The sequence below is a fragment of the Onychomys torridus genome, chromosome 7 (assembly GCF_903995425.1).
Source record: "Onychomys torridus chromosome 7, mOncTor1.1, whole genome shotgun sequence".
NCBI lineage: Eukaryota > Metazoa > Chordata > Mammalia > Rodentia > Cricetidae > Onychomys > Onychomys torridus.
The window spans coordinates 51,299,191-51,321,680 of record NC_050449.1 but is presented as its reverse complement, the minus strand read 5'-3'; the positions used below and the strand labels follow the sequence as shown (position 1 = coordinate 51,321,680).

The 22,490-nt window shown below is 44.5% G+C and overlaps 1 protein-coding gene across 3 annotated transcripts; it reads right to left on the bottom strand.

The window, feature by feature from the left end:
- Positions 1-1,183: 1,183 nt before the first annotated feature.
- Ubl7 (ubiquitin like 7) lies at positions 1,184-19,423 on the bottom strand. Of its 3 annotated transcripts, none has more exons than XM_036193868.1 (11): positions 19,346-19,423; positions 17,242-17,454; positions 14,418-14,537; positions 10,112-10,194; positions 9,210-9,294; positions 8,776-8,833; positions 7,736-7,869; positions 7,475-7,524; positions 7,083-7,250; positions 6,418-6,540; positions 1,184-1,431 (listed from the first exon to the last, which is right to left on the bottom strand). In XM_036193868.1, the coding sequence occupies exons 2-11, from the start codon at positions 17,423-17,425 to the stop codon at positions 1,294-1,296; spliced, it is 1,143 nt and encodes a 380-aa protein (XP_036049761.1). In that variant the 5' UTR covers positions 17,426-17,454; positions 19,346-19,423; the 3' UTR covers positions 1,184-1,293. The 3 variants fall into 3 exon arrangements, with proteins under 3 accessions (XP_036049761.1, XP_036049759.1, XP_036049760.1); XM_036193866.1 differs by having other exon boundaries at positions 19,398-19,423; XM_036193867.1 differs by lacking the exon at positions 19,346-19,423 and adding an exon at positions 19,073-19,252.
- Positions 19,424-22,490: the final 3,067 nt, after the last annotated feature.

The window sequence follows — 22,490 nt, the reverse complement described above, 5'->3', positions numbered from 1 at the left end:
ACCTCTCAACATCAACCCCAGGACCATGAAGGAAATGTGGAAACTTCAAAAATTTTGCAGAGTAGATAAAGAACAATGGGCTGCTGAGGGCATCTCTTGAATACTGTGTTCTTCTGAGCACCTCCCCTTATGACTATCACTAACATAAGGTTATACAGAGTAGGATGTGCTGGGGACCAAAATCAGGACAGTAGTTCAAAGGGACAAATGGAATTAGCAAATAACTAAAACTGTACTGGTGAAGAAAATGGCACAGAACAGTTCCATATGGCTCCTTGTGGTAAAAAAGAGTATAGATACATTCATGAAAAACTTTCTTTCCCAAGAGGAGACAAGCAGGAGCCAAATGGCCAGGACTGGAGATGGCGTGCCAAGACCAAGGCAGGGACAGCCCTCTGACCTCCTGCCCACCCACAACACTTGTTTCCAATGAGTCCAAGCACCACTGACAGTAAAGACATTCTCCTAAACAGATGAGAAGCACATGAAGCCCGCTTGGCCAACTGGGACATGTCTACAATGCTGCAGGAAATGCCCCAGGAACACTGTCAAGGGGAACGAGAGCACAGATGAGCAGCAGCTGTCTTCAATAATATACATTATAATAGCTTCAGTATTAAAGCTCAGCTCTGTCTGTACTGGTCTCATTAGCATTGTTTTTAACTGCTCTTGTCTTTATGCCTTTAGGACACAGGAAAGGGACACACTTCCTGAAACAATTTGAGTCCTGGATTACAGAATATACATCAAAGGATGTTTGTAAAGACACAGCCAGTATAGGGACATGGAATCATTTGACAAACATTCTCTCCTGCCACACCCAGAATCCACCTGGTCACTCCCTAGACTTTCATCACAAGTGGTAGTTTCTTCTGGCCTTAACTCTAACTCAGCAGCTACTATGAAGACTGGGTTGTAGCCTGGCTCCAGCTTCGGGTTCTAAAGCACCAAAACACATGGGTGCTACTGCTAGGGACTTGTCTCTAAGGTGAATGTGAGTATTACACAGTACCCCCATGACACTGGTCCAAAACCTCCTACCCAGGGCCCAAACCAAGGGGGGAGGGGTGTCAACCTGTCAACCTGACCCCTGATGCCACAGCACCAAAACCATACATCTTGTTTGCCCAGCTGTTCCCACCAGTTGAGATCAAAAGGAAGGCCAAGCATTGGACACAGCAGGTGAGTAGACCATCAGATATATTGGGAGGGTGGGGAGCTGGAGGCAACTTCACAAGTGCCTCCCTCTAGGAATTGCCTCTGCAACTTGCTAGGCACTTCGGTACTAGAAGTTCATGGGGCTCCTCCAGCAAAGATCAGCTCCAGGGCTGCTTGGATATCCCCTCCAGTGGCCTGAAGGGCACGGAGGCTCAGTTCGTCATCCTGGATGCCCATGTCACGCAACTGCTGCAGCTGAGGCTGCCACTGGCTCTGTGGGAAGATAGGGCAGGCAAAGGTGTTAGCTGGGCTCCATGGAACAGTCAGCCTTAGGGTTGTTTTCAGGATAGACAGGAAGAGAGGAGACCCACAGCAAAACCATACCACAGGCGCTTCAGGAAGACTGAAGATACACTTAAAGGTGCAGAGAACAAATGAAGTTTTACAGTAAAGAAAACGCACAGATTACTCCATGTCTAAGTTCCAAAACCTGTTATCTACACACGCACACACATATACATACACACATGCACGCACACATACACACACACACACACACACACACACACACACACACACACGGAATAAATATTAAAATTAGCTTTAAGTCAGGGGTGAAGTCAAGGCAGGGCATCCCTAATTCAAGTTTGGTGAGCCTTAAAAACAAAAGAGTAATTGTAGACATCATGAAACTATAGAGGGCCACTGGAGGAGGCTGCCTTAGGAGAGAGGAGGAAAGCAGAATGTAGGATGTAGGTGCTATGAAAGCAGAGATGGGGCACTGGGATGGGAAGGTTTAAACAAGGAAGAGGTGTTGAGACAGAAGAGGCGGCTGGTTAACAAAAAACAAAGGGGGTACAAAAAGTCACATGGAAATCTATTAAGATGCCTTTCATGGCTGGAAAAAGCTGCTCCTAGAAGCTCTGGGTTATTAAACAAAACACCAGTGCCGAGGGTGGGATACCAATTAGGGAGTTATTGATCAGGGAGGCACCAGAGCTCCCCCAAACAACACAGGTTCTTGCCATCCCTCTTGGTTGACCACCAGAACTAGACAATCAGACCCTATCACTGAAGACACCACACACTTCTGCAGCAGGATACAGAGAAATAAATAACAGTGGCACTGAGCTGGAAGCTTCCTCCCTCCTGGATAGCTTTCAAAGTCCCAAAGGTACTAGGCAGGCTGCTGAAGGAGAAAAGGCATCAATGGTCTTATCCGTCTGTGAACCCTATAAACTATGAGACCACTTGCCAGGTAAGATGTACCCCTCTCGAACAACAGTCACATTGCTGTTATAGGGGTAAACAACCACTCTTTAGGAGGGAATCTGTCTGGTATGGTAAATCTGACCAAACCCCCATGCTTGGAAGATCATAAGCCCTAAGGGAAAAGGGCTGAATGCTGTTATCTAGATAAACTGACGCGGTACTAAACTGCCCTTCTCAATATTTATGCTTACACACACACGTTCAGTCAGGGAGGCCTCTCTTTCCAGTGAATAGTGGTGAATAAAGAGATTCATGGCTGTACAAGGTGCTTTAGTGCTCATCCCTAAAACTAGACACTTATCCCATTCCCTCTAAGGCTCAGAAGACACTTCAGAGGAGGGGTGGAAAGAAAAGACAGCACTGGAAGAAGGGCTACAAAATGTCCTCCTCTAGGCAAGACACAACCATTACAATAATGAATTCACGGCAGCCGTGGATGCCCGCACTGACTGAGCCTGCAAAAAGGCCCGGGAAGACCGGTAAGATGGCTCATGGGTAAAAGTGCTTACTTTGTGAACCAGATGATCTGAGTTCAATCCCTGGAACCCACACAATGCTGCAAGACACACACACACACACACACACACACACACACACACACACACACACAATAATAAGTTAAATAATGTGAAAATCAAAGCAGAACAATGGGCTGATCAACATTCAGGGATGGGGGGCATCCCTCACAAGGCTGAACTACTGGTAAGAGTCAAGGAGGGGGGCGGGGTCATTGTCTTCAGTTGTGTGCCCACTGGTGACCCCACCAGGCTCCATTGGATAGTCCCAATGCAGTGCTTATACAGAAGGCCTGGTCACTAATGGGACACAAAACCAAACCCAACCAAAGTCATGAATCTTGGAAAGAGACTAGTAGTGGTGTTAGGAAGATTTGATAGGGATGAGAGGGAGATATAAGAGGGTGCAAGAGAGTAATCAGAATAAATTATATGCAATATGTGTATGAACTTGTCAAAGAACAAAATCAACAAAAATAAGTATGTTGAGTTGTTTCTTAAAGTTTTTCTTTTCTTTTGGATATTTGATAAAGGATCTCCTGTAGCCCAGGCTGGCCTCGAACTGACTACACAGTCGAGGATGCCCTTGAACTCTCAATCTCCCAGCTTCCACCTTCTTTCTGTGCTGGTACACTGTATTAGTCAGAGTTTCTGCCATTGTGATAAAAGTAACTGGGGAGAAAAGGGTTTATTTCACCTTACAGCTTTTAAATCCACCACTGAGGAAAGCTAGAGTAGGTACCCCAACAGGGCAGGAACCTGGAGGCAGGAGCTGATGCAGAGGCCACAGAGGGGTGCTACTTACTGGCTTGCTCCTCATGGCTTGCTCAGCCTGCTTTCTTATAGAATCCAGGACCATCAGCCCAAGGATGGAACCATCCACAGTGGGCTGAGCCCTTCTCCCATCAATCACTAAATAAGAAAATGCTCCCCAGGCTTGTGTATAGTTGGATCTTATGGAAGAATTTCTCAATTGAGGTCTCCTCCTTTCCGATGACGCCAGACTGTGTCAAGTTGACATAAAAACTAGCCAGCACATACACAAAAAAATTTTGTTTTGTTTTTTTGTTGTTGTTTTTTAAATTAAAAAAAAATTTTTAAAGATTTATTTATTTATTATGTATACGGAAGAGGGTGCCAGATCTCATCGAAGATGAGCCACCAAATGGGTGCTGGGAATTGAACTCAGGACCTCTGGAAGATCAGTCAGTGCTCTTAACCTCTGAGCCAACTCTCTAGCCCCTTTGTTTTGTTTTTTTTAAGAGTTTTCCTAGGTTGGGGATTTAGCTCAGTGGTAGAGCACTCGCCTAGCAAGCACAAGGCCCTGGGTTCGATCCTCAGCTCAAAAAAAAAAAAAAAAAAGTTTTCCTATTATATATATAATAGGCTAGTCACCAACTCATAATATTCCTAACTCAACTTTTTAAGTGTTGAGATCACAGTGTGCCACCATGCCTTAATACAAAAACTTATTTAGTAAGCACATAATAATAGTCCAGCTCCCAGTTGGCTGCAATTTTCTGCCATTACAAACAATGCAGTGTTATGAAACAATCATTTTCTATATACACAAACAGCTCCAGGACAGTTTCTGAGAAATGGGACTGCTAGGAACTCTGTGTGCATACAGCCATACTTCCTTTTTAGTAAATAGTCTATTCATACCCTTTTCCACTTTTCCAGGAAGTGGTGGGTCTGAAGCTGCTCTATTTCAGGAGCATGTGACACTTGTCTGACAGGGCTACAACTTGTCAGCCTTAAGACTTTGCTTAGGTTTTGCTGTTGAATTTGTTGTTGTTGTTGCTTTGTTTATTTTTCAAGACAGAGTTTCTCTGTGTAGTTTTGGTGTCCTAGATCTCGCTCTGTAGACCAGGCTGGCCTCAAGCTCACAGAGATCTGCCTGGCTCTGCCTCCCTAGTGCTGGGATTAAAGGCGTGCACCACCACCCAGCTTGCTGTTGATTTTTTTTTTTTTTGGGCTTTGGTTTTCCAGGAATCAATTTTCACCTTGACAATTCAAAATTTAGAATGACTGCAGGTAATGGCTCCTATACTCTGAATTTCAGCCATGAGCAGCTTTCCCTGTTCTAAGGACTGAAAGAGATTTGCCCACATATTTTTTCCTAGCACTTCATAGTTGCATTCCTGCCTACCTCGTCACAGGAAGGAAATGTGTAACTTACGGAGAACTTCACGCGTGAGAAGGCAGTGGGGAGAAATGCAGAGGTAAACAGGGGTAAGGCTACGGAAGGTAGAAAAATGCACACGTGTCATCTTGGCTTCACTTTACACCAGGCAGAGCCAGTGAGAGCCTAGAGCTTTGGAGCCCCGTGAACAGGCATCTGTTTGGAGATGAAATCAGCAAACACAGGCCGTCCGATCACTTGCACTGCCCATGAGTACCACATGCAATCATGAAAACCACACAGGCTTGTGTCCTGGTTTTACGACTTCATAGCTGTGGGACCCAAAGAAATTTCAGAATTATGCTTCCCCCACAGACTATGAAGCAGGCATAAAGCAAACAGCTCATACTTGAAGGTGTAAGATACAATGCTAACACTTTGATGCTCCACTTAGCTGCTAGGGTGACCTTTTCTCTTTAAAGCTTCTAAGGACTCCTAATAACTACCAGATCAAATCTAACCTCCTTGGACCAGCATTCAAGGCCCCTTACACCTAGGCTTCTACTCTCTTTCTCTGATCCCATCTCAGGATGTTCTATGCCAACACTGATTTCTAACTATATATCACATACATCTATAAACGTCTGTTCCATCAGGCAGTTGCCTCTGTCTGGAAATTATCCCCTCCCCATCACAAACAACCCATCCCTACCTAGCTTACCAAACTTAGCTCTATCAATCAGCTTAAGTCTCTCTTAGTTCTGCTGGACTCAGGCCCTTACCCCAAACAGCTGAGCTTCTCACCAAGATGTTTCCCAAATGTGTGCCTGCATGGTGCACTTCCACAGCAGGAACATGAAACAGGCTCGATTTGAACTCCAGCAGCTCAACCTAGCCCCATAATATGTGTGCTCACTGTCCAGTCAATGCTCACTAAATGAATGATAACTAAAACTTCCTTGCCAAGCAGTGGTGTCATACATCTTTAATCCCAGCACTTGGGAGGCAGGCAGACCTCTATGAGTTCGAAGCCAGCCTGGTCTACAGAGTTCCAGGACAGGCTCCAAAGCTACGCAGAGAAACCCTATCTCAGAAAAACAAAAACAAAAACAAAACAAAACAACAACAACAACAAACCACACAAAACTTCCTCATGATCACAGGAGTCAGGCCACAGTCACTCAGGCAAGAATGAGAAGTCACAAGAATAACTGCCTTTCTGGGAAGGCTCACCTGTCATGCTGCCATTCATTTGCCCCTGGTGTTCCTAGAGGGAAGGCCCTCCAGGGTGCAGAAAAAGGCTCAGTATGCCAAACTAGGGGACTACATGAACATGTGGAGACTCACCTGAAGGCTGGGCTGCCCAGAGGCCTGCAGGGCATGCTGGAGGGCTTGGCTAAAAAGATCGTTGGTGATGGGCGTTCCTGACTGGACACCAGAGGACATTGGCGAGGTGCCTGAAGAATGGCCCTAGATTCAAATAAACAGTCAGCATTGCTCCACAGCCATCTCAGTTTCACAGCAGACAGTCGGTGTTGCCACATGACTGCACATTACTCCTGGGGTACCTAACTCCTGCCTACCAACAGGGGTCTATTATGAGACAACCACACTATATTATGGGCTACCTTAAAGAATCTATGTGGACATAAAAGGTCCCATGCTCTTTTACTCCAGGGAAAAGAACTCTGAGACCTCAGGCCCAATCTAGAACCCCAGTATTGAGAGAGGTAGCTTTGGAGACAGAACAAATCATCAGCAAGAACCTTACTCCAGTGATATCTAGTCCCTACTGGGGATAAGGAAGAGGGAACAACCAGGCTTGTGCTAAAACTGGACTTTTGAGTCCTAAAGGCAAGTAAGTGAAAAAGGGAGTCACCTGAACCACAGTTGAGAAATCCCCACCAGGCTCCAGGATTTAGTGCAAAAAGATCTAGCACCAGGGGTCTTACCTACTGCAGGGAGTTTTGCTTTTGGCAGCCTGTACTTAAGGTTTCCAACTCTCTCCATACCTGGGTGCCAGGAGTCGGTGTGTGAGAGCTGCTCTCTGGAGTACTGGCCAGGGCCAGGGCAGTGGCCAGCTCACTCTGGGTGATGGGGCGGGGCCCAGCAGCTCCACTGTACCCCAGGGAGGCCGGGCGGGAGCTGGGTGTACTGCTAGAGGGCGTAGACCGGGTGCTCTGGAAAAAGAAGTATCCAGAATTAGGATAAAAGGACCATACCCATGGTCCCACAGTTCCCAGGAAGACTTCCTAAGGTCCCTCCTTTCAAAAGGAGTAAGAAGACATGGCCTTGGCCCCAAAGGTCCCTGTGGCCACTTCCCAGCCTTGGAAATAGCAGGTCCTAAGGAGAAGCTGGTTCCCAGGACCATCTCCCGCAAGGGGCAGGCTGCCATGCCACTCACTGGGTGAAAGTCGTCCTCATCATCCGAGAGCCCGTCAAACAGGAAGCCACCTGCAGGAGAGTGAACAGATTCCAGGAGGAAGAACAGAAAGGCGCAGCTCCAGATCTCAGCTCAAGTTACGCTCCAAATTCATATTTCATCTCTCCCCTTGGAAAATTACAGGACAGATGCACTTCCTGACTCACGCCCTATGCCAACACTATACATAGCTGCTGAGTAAAGCAAATCCCTGGGCCACTACCAGCTCCTGAGGGGCCTCACCTGGCATATCTCGGTACGAGCTGGAGGGCATGCTTCGGGAAGAGGAGTCAGCTCCTGGCATTGGGGTGCTGCCTGCGACCGAGTGCAGAACCAGGATGATGGCATTGACCAGGGCTGGGTGAGCAGGCACCAATCTAGAAGAGGGATTAAAAAAAAAATGACTAAGGAAAGAGCACCTTTTCCCATGACAGTATGAGTGGCCCTTAAAACAGAGCTACCCAGGCCTGCCCTTAATCCCTTAGTCTTCAGCATGATTTTGTTTTGTTTTAGTTTGGGTTTGGGCTTTGAGATAGGGCCTCACTCTATAGCTCTGGCTGGCTTAGAACTTGCTCTCTAGGCCAAGATGGCCTCAAATTTACTGTGATTAGCTCTGCCTCCAGAGTTCTGGGATTATAAGTAAGTGTCCCACATTTAGCCCATTCTTCAGCATCTTTTGCCAGGAAGTTTGGTCATCCTGCTGATCTGTCCTTAGCAGTATTAGAAAGGCTCCACTTTTGAAATCCACTGAAAATCCATCACACAAACAAAAAAGCAAAACTACAGGCAAGGCACCATGGGAAATGGAAATGTACAGCTTGGTAGGCTCAGGCTTAAGAACTGGATCCAGATACAATGTCCTATACAATGGACAGCTTCTGATAACTCCTTTCTCTTCCTAGATCAGGGTTAATTCCTTCACTTGCAAAATAAGGGGACACAGCCACTACCGTCCTCCCAGCTCTAACATTTTATGGTCCTGTGTACCTATGTCTTCTTTCCCTAGCTTACAATCCTGACATTTACTACAGGAAATCCACCTGGCTCACTAAGCACACGCTCTCTCTCCTTCCCTCCCTCCCTCCCCACACTGCCTCATGGTGACATGCTTCATGTGCCCCTGCCTTGGGCTTTCCTATTCCTTAAGCAGCCCCTGCTGTTCCTTACATCTTGACACATTTTGAAAGCAGACCTGGTGACAGACTGAACTGACTTCCAAGAAGAGATCCCAGGCAATGACCAGGTTTCTAGCCTGACCATGTGAGGAATGGTACTTTACTTACGTATCCAGCATGTTGGGATCAGCAAAGACAGAAAAGAGGTCCTTGTCCTGGAGAACCCCTAGAAGAGACCAAGATTTCTCTTAGGCAGTTGAAATCTGGCCAGATCCAGAAGGAAACAGCAGCATTAAGTCTCAAAGCAAGCAACTCAACAGGACCCCAAACCAGCCCTCCTGAGAAAGGCGGAAATGAAGTCAAGGGTATCTTGTTCCAGTGGGAATGCTCCCTGTTCCCCATTCTCCTGCACTTAGGCCACACAGTTGCCACACTGGAGGACTTAGAGCCCTCAGGGGCTAAGTTTGTGGAATGAACCTTGATTATGTTCCCTCATCCCACAAGAGCAGTGCTGCTTCCCAAGATGGTCAGAGTCCTCTTTTGCTCCTAGTTTTCTCCTCTTCCAAAACCTCACATTTCTTCAAATCTTTTCTTGTACTTACCTAGAGCAATGGGATCACTGCTGAGGCCTGGAGTGGCCACAATGATCTGATCCAGAGACTCTTTATTGCTGAGCATCTTAAAGACCTGCAGGAGAAACAGGGATGGCTTAGCATTCTAACTAGTGCCATACAGTCATCAAGTGCCCACACTCTTCCTGACTTCCTCCTTCTGAATGCTTGTATACACACCACTACAATGGCACACAGTCTCTGTGGTTCCTCACCACCATCCCTATACTTCTAATACTTCTAAAACAAATGCTCTCCTCACAAGCCCAATAACAATTTCTCCAGGCCTGCAAAGCCCCTTCCAATCTCCATACAATGACTACTTTACACTGGTATACATAAGAAAGGAAGTTCACAGCTGTATTAATTCTGCCTGTCAACAGCTCATTTCTCCATTGGAGAAATCCATGCTTAAGAGGTAATAGGCAGTTCATTAACATCAAAGATCAAGTCTCATCAGAAAAGGTATATGGATTCTGGAGCAGTAACCATATTCAGTCCATAAGGCCAGCCTGAGAGGTTGTGTAATTATCATCATAGGGAATCAACAGCCAATGCCTTACTGAGACAGGCTCTTTGAGGAAAGACAGGATTCTACTCAGGCCCACAGACATGGCAAAAACTCCCAGAGGAAGCCAGGTAGTCATGGCACACACCTTTAATCCCAGCACTCAGGAGGCAGAGCCAGGCGGATCTCTGAGAGTTCCAGGCCAGCCTGGTCTACGGAGTGAGTACCAGGACAGGCACCAAAACTACACAGAGAAACCCTGTCTAGAAGAAACAAAAACAAAAACAAAACCTCCCAGAGGAACTCTTGGTTACCGTGGCAATGTGTTGTCAGCTCCCAAGCTAAACAATGACCAGTGTTTACACCATCTCCTCCTGGAACTCACCGCCTCTCTGTAGGAGGAGCTGCTGTGCAGGGCACTGTGCAGCACCCGGAACTCCCTCAGGGCAGCCACTTTGTCCACAGGTTCTAGAGGACAAAACACTTAGTTATCCCACAGCCCAGGCTCTGCCATTATCATTTCAGCCACATCATTTCAGCATCTGTCTGGGTGCAACTTGGTCTACGAGTCCCTTCCTCCTCACACTCCACCTCAGAGAAACCCATCTGTATCACAAATATGAAATTTGCACACTCAATAAATTATCTTCAGTACATAAAACAAACGAAGTTCCAGCAGAGGGGGATCTTGCCACATGAAAAAGGCTTTTCTGATCAACAAGGCATTGCAAGAATTCTAGATTTCTTACATTTGAAAAGGAAGAATGTATAATTGACTCAGTGGACTCTTACGTAGGGACTTAAAATAAGTTCACTCCAAGGCATCTTAACGATATAGCACTACGCTGACACAATATGTTAAGAGAAAGAAATAGAACACAAAGTTGGATGTGCACTCTCTGGTAACACTATGCAAAATATGTCAGTTTGCATATGGTCTAAGGCTGGAAGGAGCAAGATAAAGAGTAACATTTTCTAGGAGGGGCAGGCTCATGAGTAATTCTTCTTTATTATTTTCTTTTAGATTTCTCTAATTTTTTTTTAGGTTTCTTTGTTCTTTTTTTTAATTTACTTATCTTTTAATTATTATGTGTATGAGTGTTTTGCCTACATGTATGTCATGTACCAAGAGAGTGCCCGGCCACCAGATCCCTGGAACTGGAGTTACATTTAGTTGCGAACCACATGTAGGTGCTGGAAATTGAAGCAGGGTCCTCTGGAAGAGCAGAAAGAACTAATTGGTTTTTTGAGACAGGATTTCTCTGTGTAGTTTTGGTGCCTGTCTTGGATCTCACTCTGTAGACCAGGCTGGCCTCAAACTCAGAGATCCGCCTAGCTCTGTCTCCTGAGTGCTGGGATTAAAAGTGTGCACCACCACCGCTCGGCCTCAGAAAGTACTATTAACCTCTGAGCCATCTCTCCAGCCCCTGTAATATTATTTTGATTCATAAAAAGATAGAGAAATCAGGCTAGGTAAAGCATGTGCCTGACAACCTGTGCTAAGGCCTGTGTTTGATCCTAAGCACCACAAATAGAGAAATAAATAAAAAACAAGCCACAATGAAAAGAATCCCAGTAAAGACTAAGGAAGCACAAGGCACTCGGAAGCTCTGATGAACAAACTTTTATCCTGTGCCAAACAACAACTTCTTTTTTGATTTCTGGACACTGTGATCTACATATCCAGCAAAGTCTAGCAGTAGTCAGGCTGCATTTGGTCACCTAACTATCATAACTCATTTCACAGTGGAGGAATCTGAGGGATAAGAACAGGTAGGAAGTTCATTCTGGGTCACACTGTAGTGTGGTATCCTTAGGTAATCTAGGCTACATAATCAGACTGTACAGACTTTACTCTCAAAGCAAAGTGAACTGCATGCCTGGAGTTCAGCACAGCAATCACATCATGACCATGAGGGCTATCTCCTTTGGAAAATAGATGCCACAATAAATTACCTAACTTATTCATTCAACAAACTGAACAAATCAAGCATTTATCTTGTTTCTAGCTTTGGACAAGTCACAGAAGGTGAAAAATAAGAGTCCCTCCCATTAGAAATTCTTGGATAGTAGGAGAAATGAAACTAAATCTAACGTATAAACATATATTTATAAAATGACATAATGGGCAGAGACACAGATTGCCAGTAAGGTGCTAGTCATCACTACAAGTGAGGATAGGGCCCAAGTTACCTCCTGGGAGACCATCCAAGAGGGGAACTTAAGGCAGAGTACATGTTTACTGGAAGGAGGGCTTCGATGTCTAAGTGAAAATACATGGGAAGGCATGGGATAATAAGAAGGGGTACTTGATCTCCAGCACGGCCAAGAAATAAAAAATAAATAATTTAAGCTAAGTATGGTGGCCTATTCTTCTAATCCCAGTCCTTTGGAAGCAGAAGAAAGATTACAAGTTCTAGGTGATAAAATCAAAGCCCTGGCTCAACCCTCAACACACACACACACACACACACACACACACACACACATAAAATAAAGTGAGAGCCTTAGGAAACAGCAGCCTGCAATGGAGACTCCCAAAGTGATCAGGCAGAAAAAGACTGCCTGCCAGTTCTCCTTGTTACAGTGCCAACTCTGGGGTGGGGTGCTGCTGTTTATTCCATTCCTACTATTTGGGACAGGGTCTTACTATTTAGACCAGGCTGGCCTTCAGGCAGCAAGCCTCCTCCCTCGGCCTCTGTTATGCTGTGACCACACAAGTATAGCATCAAATGGACCTCCTTTTAGAAGAATGCTGCAGGAGAAAATATCTAAAGTACTGTCATTTAAAAAAAACTTCTTTTCAGAACTAAATTTAAATTCACCTCCCAATAAAAATTCCATTTGTTTCAAAAATAAACTTGCAGATAACATGAGGAGGAAAAGGCTCTGGATATCCTAAGGCACAATCTGCTAAGAGTACTGAGTATCTCTGTAATATAATACCCTTTGGGAAAGAGGCAGCCAGGCCAGAAGAAAACACAAAGACTTCTAAACCAGAATAATCTAGATTTATATCCCAGCTCTAACTCATTTTAATTAGGTGACCCTGAATAAGTATCCTTCCAATCTTTTTTCTCCATCTATAAGATACTAGAATATGATAAGATGCTGAAGGAAAAAAAAAAACTAGCATGCAGAAACCATCACCATTCATTTTTTCAGTCAATGCCCTCCAGCTGAAGAGCGGAGCGACAGACCTATCCTATATCTGAACAAGCTGCGTCCAATGCTCAGTACATAGAGGGGAATGTACACCCCAAGAACTGTGAGGTATTTCAATCAGAGGATATTAGGAAAGCCAGAGGATTTGGGCTTTGATGGATGATTCTGGGGAAAACACAGTTTTGCTCCGGGGTCAATCTTATGATTAGGCTCTTAATAGCTTTATTCAAGAAGAAAGGCAAACTACAGCGAGGTGAAAACTGAAATTGGCAGAGGAAGAAGTCACTCTCATCAGCCAGGGCGAAGGGATGTGTTATTTCTCGTATGTTTGTCTCTGTTTAGAAATGGTAAGGATCTTACTTTTCACTTGATCCACGACGGTCTCAGAATGTCCTTGTCTGATGATGGTGAACCTGTAACAGTGAGACTCCAAAGCCTGACTTTGAGTGTCAGACTAATCCTCGGATGTCCCACTTCCCATATGGATACAAAACATGTTTTTGTCCTTAACATTTAAAAGTGAAAAGGTAACTTTCAAACTGGTAACTACTCGTAGCAGACATAAACAAGATAAAAATAAGTCAAACTGCTAGTTTAACAAAGCTAATCTCTTTAACATAGCTTGACTTTATACGTGGAGAAGTTTTTAAAACACAAACACGTCCCTTTTTCTGCTCTCTTCCCTCTGCGCGGTCTCTCTCTCTCTGTTTCTCCCTTTCTCTTCCTTTCTCTCTCTCCCCCTTTTTCTCCCAATAAAGCTCTAAAAGGTAAACACACACACACACACACACACACACACACACACACACACACACACACAAAATCTACATTGTAAATTCCAACCAGCACTTTCTATTAATAAACTAGAAAGGCTTTAAGTTTTGTATAGTTTCTTCCAAGAGCTTCTTGAATGCTACTGGCATATTTTCTGGAAATAAATTACCAGTTCAACAGTAGTTAGCTTACTGAACAAAGCGACAACTGAGGGAGTTTGTGGGAAGATGTGCTCACACAGGAACCAACTGCAGCGTTACAAAAATAGGGTAAGTTTCTGGCTTTGTCTAATGAGCACAGCAACAATAAGAGGATATAAAGTTAACTGAATCCGCTGTTAATCTAAAGAGTTTAAATAAACCCATACTCCCTACATGGTTAGAAAACAATGGATAAAGCCGGCGGTGGCGGCGCACGCCTTTAATCCCAGCACTAGGGAGGCAGAGGCAGGCGGATCTCTGTGAGTTTGAGGCCAGCCTGGGCTACAGAGCAAGGTCCAGGACAGGCACCAAAACTACACAGAGAAACCCTGTCTTGGGGAAAAAAAATAAAAAACAAAAAAACAATGGTGTTGGCAGTAACAATGTCACAACTTAACTCTATCAGTGGGCTTAATCCAGTAAGGATAAAGATTGTTCCTATCATCATCTCAGTAAATATTTGTTGCATCCAGCCTCAAGAATACACAGGCTCTTCCCTTGGCAATATCACAAAGCTCTGCCCATGATAACTAAGGTCAAACCCTCACTTACCAGGTTTCTGATCAGGCTCGGGCCAAGATTTTCGGAGAACATGGACTGTGGACCCAGGCTGAATACCATAGAAGTCAAGGGTCTGGTCATCTTTTAGCTTCCGACCGCAGTAGATCAGATCTAAAAAAAACAAAAAACAAAAAATAAAAAAAAAAAAAAACCCTGCCCATTTACATTTTGTTTCTCAAAGCAATTTGGTTTCTGTCTCCTGAGAATCTAATTTTAATTGGACAGCTCTAAGGGCCTAGGGAAACAGCTCAGTGGGTAAGAGCACTTGCTCTGCAAGCATGAGGACCTCAGTTCAAATCCCCAGCACCCACACAAAAAGCCACGCACAGCTGCATGTCCCTGTAACCCCAGTACTGATGGCAGAGGCAAGCTGACACCAAGAACTTGCTGGCCATCCAGCCTAACCCAAACTGTAAGCCTCAGGTTCAGTTCGAGATCTTGTCTCAAGGCAATAAAGAGGAGTAGGAAAAGAGAACACCTGATGTCCTGCTCTGGTCTCTTCAGGTACACGCATAAGTGCATTTGCCTGCACAAACATTGGGAGCTGTGCAAGCCTAGTCTCCAATCAGCATATGACTACCTGTCTAACGGGTTTCCACAGGGCAAGGCACCAGTGGAAACGGATGGACTCTCACTTGGCAAGGACCAGTAGTCCACAGGACAGCACAGGAATTTGCAAAATTCGTGTGGTTTGCAGGCTCTTTTCTCTCTCATTATATTGGTGATTCTTTGGGGTGGTTTTTAGTTTTACTTTGTCAGTTACACATGCAATAGCTATAATTTCCCCTGGAAATTCTGCTCTTTCTCAAATATTTTCCCCTAAGTTTCAACAGGTGGTTAATGCTTCTTAAATATCTTACCTACTAACTACAATTCCCAATCCTGGGAACTTTTTTGACTCAATGGAGATAGTTAGGTACATATGAGAAAACAAGACCTGGAACATTAACCATGTCTCACAGTTCTGGAAAGGAGAGCAGGGCAGACTAGGGAGAAAGCCTCAGGAATACACATAGTGCCAACTGTTGAGAGTAAGTTCCCTGGACACCAAGCATAGAATCACTGGTAGGATCTGGCATGCTCCAAGAGGAAAAAATGCAATGCAAAATTTGGGATGGATAGATCCAAATCTTTACCATACACAGGAGCTTATATTCGTGGAAGAAGTATGGTAGAGTGAGATGGGAAAAGAGTGCTTTATCAACATCTGCCTTTTACAGAGAGACTGAGACATGGGACCCTCTTGTAGAAAAGGACACTGTATAAAAGCATATCTTACAGACATGAAAGAACTGTCTGGGTTTGAATGTTGTCCTTAAAGCATTGTGCCCACGTCTACTACTTTTTACTTTTGTAACCTCAGTAGCTGCCTGCTCATGTAAGTGCTGCAGAGCAGGATGTGTCTGTCTCGATATTTAGTTAAGCCTGCAAAAATGCTGAACTCTGTGTCTAGAATAAGGCTATGTAGAGAGTGGGAAGGTGTATTTGGGGAAGCACAAGGGGAACAATGGGGGCTTTCATATTGATCATGATGTATTACTTAAATTATGATGTATTTCTTAAAGTCAAAAATAGGAGCCAATAATAAAGCTGTTCATGTAACCCTGGTAAGAAAAAATAAACAAACAAACAAAAAACCCCTCTGTTTAAGTATAAAGGCAGCCTGAGCTATTCGGGGCCACTTGAGTACAATCCACTTGGTGGTCAGACATTTTCCTTGTGCCAACACCCCTTCCCCGCCTCAGGACCTGAACTCAAGCTGAGGCTGGACCCTGCACATACATGTATGCACCACTTACATACAAAAGAAGATACTCTCTCAGGTGCAGTGACATGCATCTGTAATCCCAGATTTGAGGCCAGCCTGGGCAATTTAGCAAGATCCTACTTTTACATTTAAAAAAAAAAAAAAAATTCATATAAACAGGCTTTGGGTACAGCTCAGTAGCAGACTGCTTTCCTAGCATGTACAAGGCCCTGGATGCAACAGTTAGCACCTGTGTGTGTTGTGGGGCTATCAAGAAATACAGTTTTGGCCAGGTGTGGTGTTGGACTCTTTTATCCCAGCAGAGGAAGCTGAGGCAAGCAGTGAGTTCGGGCCAGCCTGGTCTATAAAGTGATTTCCAGGCCAGTCCTGGCTACAAAGTGAGACCCTATCTCAAAAACAAATAAACAAATAAAATCCAACATTTTAAACAACTGTTATCAAGCACAAATGCTTATTTAAGAAATACATCCACAGAAGAGTCTAAAACTCAATACTGTAGAGAGTACTTAATCTCAATAAATGGAAAAAAATGTAGCAACCAAAAAGGGTGAATCTAATCCACCTGTGATAGGAAACATGTTTTTTTTCACCAGCTGGAACCCTTGACTAGCTTAAATTACATTTATAATCTAATTTGACTGAACTGACTTAAACCACTCCTTCCTCCACTGGAAATGCCTTGCCAACCTCATTCCTGTTTGGCTGCCTCCCCTTCAATCAGCCATTAAGGCAAATAAAAATCCTTCTAAGTGATAGATTGAGGAGTCTTGTCTCATCAGCAACTCTTTGCTCAACTTACCCCTAATTTTGCTCTCTCAAGAGAAGGACCTCAACGATGTCATAGTTGAGCATCATAACGAAGTAGTTCAATGTAACACATGACTAAAGTGGCAAACCATAGTTTTGTCATATGTTTTGCGTTTCTACGCATGTAAAATTTACTCTGGAGTGTTAACATTATGAAGCAACTAATCACAAGCCCTTAATTTACTCTTTTAATCCGTCTCCCAGAGGAGGCCAGAGCAGCAACCCAGCTCCAGGACTCACCAATCAGCTCCGGGTCTGGAACAGATTCCTGGAGCTTGCCAGCAATAAGCTGCTTTAGAAATGAAATGCTATAGCCCCCGAGCGAATATTCTCCTAGTTCTGTCTCTGGCAATTGAAGAATTGATTTGGGGGCGAGTGGCTGGTCAGCCAGCTTCACTGCCAGATGCCAGTCTGAGAGAGACATACTCTCTCTTTCGCGCTCTCTCTTTCTCCCTGTAAAAGAATAAGGCATTAATGGTTAAAGGACAAATCCTACTCATCCCCTTCCTGCAACCAGGCTAAATGAAAGATAAGTTCAGGGCAATACTGCTACAAAAGCACAAGGTGTAACATTAAGAAGCTAGGACTAGAACCTAGTGTCCTCCCTTTATTCCTCTTGCAGTGGACAGCAAAGGATTTCTCTATGCCTCAGTTTCTTCACCTTTAAAGTGGGCATAAAAGACCATTCTGATAGGAATGTTGTGAGGTTCGAGCAAGATCATCCAACACTCCTTTTACACACTGATTTCTGGTTTCCACCTTCAATTTTTATTTATTTACTTATTCATTTATTTATTATTTGTTTGTTTGGTTGGTTGTAGTGGATAGCCATCCCAGCATTGGCCAGGAAGTTCTAACCCCCATTGAGGCTTCAGTAATGATCACGCCCACAAGGCAGGGCGGAGAAGAAAACGGAAGACAGAGGATCGAGAGGAGGTCTCTCTCTTGGTTCCGGGACCCTGGATGCTGGAGGTAGACCGAGCAGAGTTCTCCAGAGAACACCGCCAGACTGCGCTATACCTTTTCCAGACCCTGCAACCTATCCCTTCATTTGTAAGTTACCCCACAAAATAAACCTCCCTTTTAACTACGTGGAGTGGCCTTAATAATTTCACCAATAGTTGGTTGGTTGGTTTTCTAGACAGGGTTTCTCTGTAGCTTCGGAGGCTGTCCTGGAACTCGCTCTGTAGACCAGGCTGGCTTGGAACCACAGAGATCTGCCTGCCTCTGCCTCCCGAGTGCTGGGATTACAGACGTGGGCCACCACCGCCCAGCGTTTCCACTATTACAACAGTTTTAACAAGTCCTTGCCTTTCTTGCCTCCCCATATCAAAGATCCACGGCACCACCCAATGTTTTATTGTTTAAAACACAGATCTGACAAATGACTTCACTGCTTTGAATGCCTTCATTGACCCCCAAGTACCTCTGTGTACAGGTGTAAACTCCACAGCCTGGATTAAAGACCCATTCATTCTGACTCCCACTAGCCCTGCCCCACTTATAACAACAGGGTAAGTCTACTTCATAACAAAACTGTCCCTATATACCTCTGCTCACCTCCTGTCTCTGCATGTAAATTCACTTCCCTTTTTAGTCTCTTAGCAAACTCCTACTAAGACCACACAAACCCATCGTTTCCATGCCCTCTTTTTCTTCTCTTGGTCACACATTCCCTGTTCCCTCAAGGCAAAAGAGCAACACAAATCAATAGATTTGAGGACAAGTGGCTAGTCAGCCAGCTTCATTACCTGATGCCAACCTGAAAAAGATATTTTCTCTTTGCTGCTTTTTCCTTGTAAGACTTATTTCTCAATTTCTCACCTCTCCCCTATTATCTGTGCCCCTCCCCCGCATTATTGACAGCCTTGGAAGCCAAGACTAAAGCTTTTCTAATTCACCGTCCCCCAGCCTGGCATATATCAATGCCCACAAAATAAATCGAAAAACTCAAAGGGTGCAAGAGCTTTGCAACGCATGACAAGTCCTTGTTATTGCCAAGGCTTCCTCCGAAGAGGCCCCTTGCGGTATAGCCAAGGATAAGAAAAAGCTATGACTCTACCCAGCAGACCTCAAGATACTGTCCACCTTCGGTTTAAAGCGAGGAAGGAGTTGGGTTTTTCGTATAGCGATCTCGGTCCTCACAGCTGTCCCCTGGGGCAGGCATGGCCATCCATATTTTTCAGATCAGTAATCAAGATTCAGCTCAAGTCACTTGGCCCAAGGTCACAGATACCTAATCGTGAGTAGGGACACTGTTGGCAACCCCACCTCTCCTGTGGAACCAGTTAGCTACTCCAGACCCACGAGAGCCCCGCGCGCCCAGGGGGCCCTGCGCCCTCACCCGTCCCGCGGAAGGAACCCGGCCGCAGAGAGCCGCCGGTGTAAACACTCACTCTGGCCCTCTTGCCGGAAACCGGAAGCTCCGCGCTGCATTCTGGGGGTTATAGTTTTCGCTGAGGCCCCGCCCCTTATAAGTGGCCGTCCGGTAGCTAGCGGAGGCTTCTGGTTCCTAGGAGGCGTGACTTCGAGCAGTTTGAAAGTCTAGGCGTGCACAGGTTCTAGTTTTCTGTCAGACAAAATCCTACTAGCTGAGGTAGGGAAACTCGGTGTGGGGTTTTCGAAAGCAGTCAACAGCCCGGTGATTCTCGCACTCTCCTGGGATATATATAAAGTCGGTTGATTATTCGGGCTTGGATGGGCCCTAGATGCTATGACAAACCTCCACCCGGAAGGGGACCCGTTCCTACGTGAACAGGCTCTCCACGGCTCTTCCGATGAAGACACTGCCCTCCCGCGTAGTCAGCCTCCAGTGCTTTTTGTTCCTTTCTCCCAGAGAACATACCTGTGGCGGCGCACCAGGACTACAAAAGTTGAGTCCTTAAGAGGAGTGATTGAGTAGGGTTTCTGGCACACCGTGAACATGCAACAATGGGGTTTATATCACAGTCATTCATAGAATCAGTTTGGAGAGGGGAATTTCCACTAAACTTTCATAGAGAAACTGTTTTAGATGACTGAGAAACTTCTGCTCCATCAAACGGAATTGTGTTTGCACAGACGTTAGAATTAGCTAAAATCAGAGAGTACTAGTTGGACTAAGGAAATTAGTTCCAAAACTAAGGCAAACAATAACCTCCCAAAAACAACTACTATGAAACTATGAAGTTGAGGGACCAGTGAGATGGCCCAGCAGGTAAAGGCACTCGCCTCCAAACCCCAGGACCTCTGACTTCAGTATGATAATCCACCCCCACCCCCACCCCTGCCCCTGCCCCAACCACAGGATGGAGGGACAGAACTGACTCCTCAAGACTGCTCTCTGACCACACATTCACACTGGCATATATGCACGCACACACAAATAATAAATGAATGAATGAATGAATGAATGAACGAATGAGTGAATATATGTGATTTTTGTAACTTAAGTTGCTCATAATAGCTGAACACTGACTTTGTGTATGCAAGTGTGAAAGCTGTGTTCTTGTTCAGTCCACTATAGGACAGAAAGAACTAGGGCAGTAACTGAGTAGGACAGCTTGACAGAGAGCATCAAACTACACGTAATTGCCCCCTCCTGTTCGTATAAAATATGTGTGCTGGGGAAGGTTTCACAGTTCCCAGTCTCTCTTCCTATCATATCCATTTTTAGATGCAGCCCCTCTTTCAGGAATTTTTTTTTTTCTTGAGACAAGGTTTCTCTGTGTAGCCGTGGCTGTCCTGGAACTCGAACTGTAGACCAGATTGGCCTTGAACTTACAGAGATCCGCCTGCCTTTGCCTCCTGAAAGCTGGGATTTCACCACCCACTGCCCAGCTCTTTCAGGAATTCTTAATTGACCAGCCTTTTAGGCAATTTCTTGTCTACTAAGGTACTGACACTTAAACTTCATTCTTTATTTCACTAACTTTTTTGCCAGAGATGTCAGGAAACATCTCCTTTTGTGTTCTCAAAACGGAGCTGAATGCTCATGAAATTCTTTTGTTTGATGTCATCATAATCTTCATGAAAAAATGGACCCTGTCTTGTTTATTTTGTCTTCCATAGCTGACCAGGACCTGAAACATAGTAGGTTAGCAATAAATATGTGTTAAATGAATGATCCGGGCCGAAACTGTTTATCAGACATGATGCCTTATTGTGTGTAGCCTTTTGTTCCCAAGAAAGAAGATCTCAACTGCAACATGATGATGCAAACTAATGAAGGGATAAGCTAGGATCATCAAAACAGGTTCTGTGGAGACCCAGTTATTAAGTAAATACTGTGCTGCAAAGCAAAGGTAAAAAAGAAAAAAAAAAAAAAAAGAAACCTAGGCAAAAGACAAAGATAGATATTTGGCAAGAAGGAAAAAGTCCAAGACCAGGTTCTTCAGTCAGTTCATATTTGGAAACACTGATACCCTTGTCAGCTCTAAGAAAATGCTGGATAATCATTCATTAAACATTCAAGAGATTATTGGGCCTAACCAGTAATTCTATTGAAAAACAAATTATAAGGATGGATTTAAATTTTTATTAGTATTATTTTGGGGGGAGTGTATGCATGTTCATGGGTGTAGTAGATGTAGGTGGGGTATGCCATGACAAATATGAGGTCAGGTGACAATCCAGGTGATGGTCCTCACCTTTCCATCCTGTTTGAAACAGTCTCTTCGATGCTACATAAACCGGGCTAGCTGGCCCAGAGGCTGCTGAGAGTCTCCTGTTTCAGCCTCCTGTCTCCCAGTAGGGGTGTTCTGGGATTACAAATGCCTACACTACTGCCTCCAGCTTTTCTGTGGGTTCTGGAGATCCAAATTCAGATAGTCAAGCTCTTGTGGGAAGCAAGTACTTTTGCCCACTAAACTATCTCCCCATCTCAACAGGGTTTTTTGTTTGTTTGGTGGGTTTTAGGTTTTTTGTTGTTTTGGTTTTGGTTTTGGTTTGGTTTGGTTTGGGTTTTTCAAGACAGGGTTTCTCTGTGTAGCTTTGTGCCTTTCCTGGAACTCGCTTTGGAGACCAGGCTGACCTCAAACTCATAGAGATCCGCCTGCCTCTGCCTCCCGAGTGCTGGGATTAAAGTCGTGCACTGCCACCACCCGGCAAAATAATTTTTAATAAGTTTATAAAAATATGAGGATTTCTGAGTCGCATTGAAAGTCATTGAAATTCATCTATAACAGTTTCTGCTACAAGTACAAATGTTGGAGCTGGGGAAATGAGTCAGTGGTTAAGAGCAATGGCTTATGTATTATTTTTAAAACCTTGATGTCTTTTTCAGTATCTTTGGACATTTGTTTTCATTCAGATTGACATCCTATTTGGCATTTTTTAATGTTGACTATTGTTTTCCTGCTGACTTTTTTTTTTTTTTTGAGAGGATGCATTTTTCTGCTCTTTTCTTTACATTCTATTATTTCTATGAATATTTTTGCGTGTGACACTTCTTTGGATATATGGCTGTTGCTAATGCTATGCCAGTGGATTAACACTTGGTTTGTCAAGAT

Excerpts from the sequence above, each read along its gene's own strand:
- Ubl7 (XM_036193868.1), bottom strand. The coding sequence starts at position 17,425 with ATGTCTCTCTCAGACTGGCATCTGGCAGTGAAGCTGGCTGACCAGCCA. Across the intron at positions 14,538-17,241 it reads TCCAGACCCGGAGCTGATTG|ATCTGATCTACTGCGGTCGG; the intron begins GTGAGTCCTGGA and ends TGTTTTTTTTAG. Across the intron at positions 7,870-8,775 it reads GATCCCAACATGCTGGATAC|ATTGGTGCCTGCTCACCCAG; the intron begins GTAAGTAAAGTA and ends TCCCTCTTCTAG.